Source organism: Montipora foliosa, chromosome 12 (genome assembly GCF_036669935.1).
Source record: "Montipora foliosa isolate CH-2021 chromosome 12, ASM3666993v2, whole genome shotgun sequence".
Lineage (NCBI taxonomy): Eukaryota > Metazoa > Cnidaria > Anthozoa > Scleractinia > Acroporidae > Montipora > Montipora foliosa.
In genome coordinates this window covers 34172097-34173325 of record NC_090880.1, presented here as the reverse complement: position 1 = coordinate 34173325, position 1229 = coordinate 34172097, and the positions used below count along the sequence as shown (strand labels likewise).

Here is a 1229-nt window from a genome sequence, read left to right as displayed (position 1 = left end):
GGGCAAATATTTTTTATGCAAATAATCCACGCACTTCTTGTTACTGACATGTTGCTTGGTTTTGTCGACCTAGTTAACAGGCCTCCATTTCCCTCCAATGCAAAAATGTTAATTTCTATTTTTCACAAAAACTGACAAGTTTATATTTCGTTGCGGCTGACTAAGTCCGAGCAAAAATATCGCTCCAAATTATAATATTTTCAGTATTTCTATAGTTAGTCGGGGAGTAACTGCAACAGTGGTCGCAGAAGTTTATGCTGTTATCGTCTGATATGTTATTAAACGATCAATGTCTGAACCGCCGCAATCATGTCAGCAAATCATTGCACCCTTTCTAGTTAATTGTTGTTTTAAGTTAATATATTTAGAGGCAGTCCAGTGCACGATATGGACACGAGAAAAATAGCTTGCTTTTCTTGCGCCCTAACGATGCAAGCCGGAGAAATTGTAAGTAAAGCCTCCTTAATTATTCATATTATTTGTGAAGCCCAAACAACTGACTGACAAATGAAATGAATAATTAAGTATTTTATTAAACGTATTACAAAAATGTCTTCGTGCGTGATTCAATTCTGTAAGTGCATTCCTAGGCAACTGCTTACCCACAGAAGGAGCCTTTTCACTGTAGTGATCAGAAAACGTCATTGGAGTACCGTTTCCATCTAATCCGATTTGGCCACCTTTCGTCTTTCCACCAAAAGAAAATCCAGGATCACTTACACTGTCTGCCGAAGATGTGGATGATAAGGATGCTAACAAAATGAACAATGTCATTTAAAATGTTGCAGGCGAAAAGAAAGCGTTTAACGCTACTTCGGAGGATAATTTCTCTTTAATAACTTCTCACCTGATTGTCGTTGTTTGCAGTAATACCATATAGCCACAGCAACGAGAGCAATGACAACTAATGATCCGATGGTTCCAAACACAGAAGCTATGATTGCCGTAGTACACTCAGCGGCCATCACACAGCAAATATTCAGCTGACAGGTTAAGAAGAACACTAATGTACCCTTAAACGCCATGTTTTCTTTTTTACTAACGCTCAGCGAACCAGCCCCATCAAATTTTCGAGCTCAAAAACAACTGTTGGAATTTCTTGAGTCACTCGTACGCAAATCCCTTGAGGAATATGTGTATTTTTCATCTAGAATACACTTTTGATACGGCGCTTTCGCTGCACTCTGATTGGTCAGTTAGTGTATCCGCTTCGCTAACTTTTGCATTAC

The 1229-nt window shown here is 38.8% G+C and overlaps 1 protein-coding gene across 1 annotated transcript in view; it reads right to left on the bottom strand.

Moving 5' to 3' along the window:
* The window catches only part of LOC137980494 (neuroblast differentiation-associated protein AHNAK-like), a 21107-nt gene extending 19878 nt beyond the window's left edge, over positions 1-1229 (bottom strand). The window contains exons 1-2 of the mRNA XM_068827950.1: positions 848-1229; positions 603-752 (exon numbers count right to left, since the gene is read on the bottom strand). Of these exons, the coding sequence (XP_068684051.1) occupies positions 603-752; positions 848-1025 (328 nt within the window). The 5' untranslated portion in view covers positions 1026-1229. The remainder of the gene's footprint in view (positions 1-602; positions 753-847) is intronic.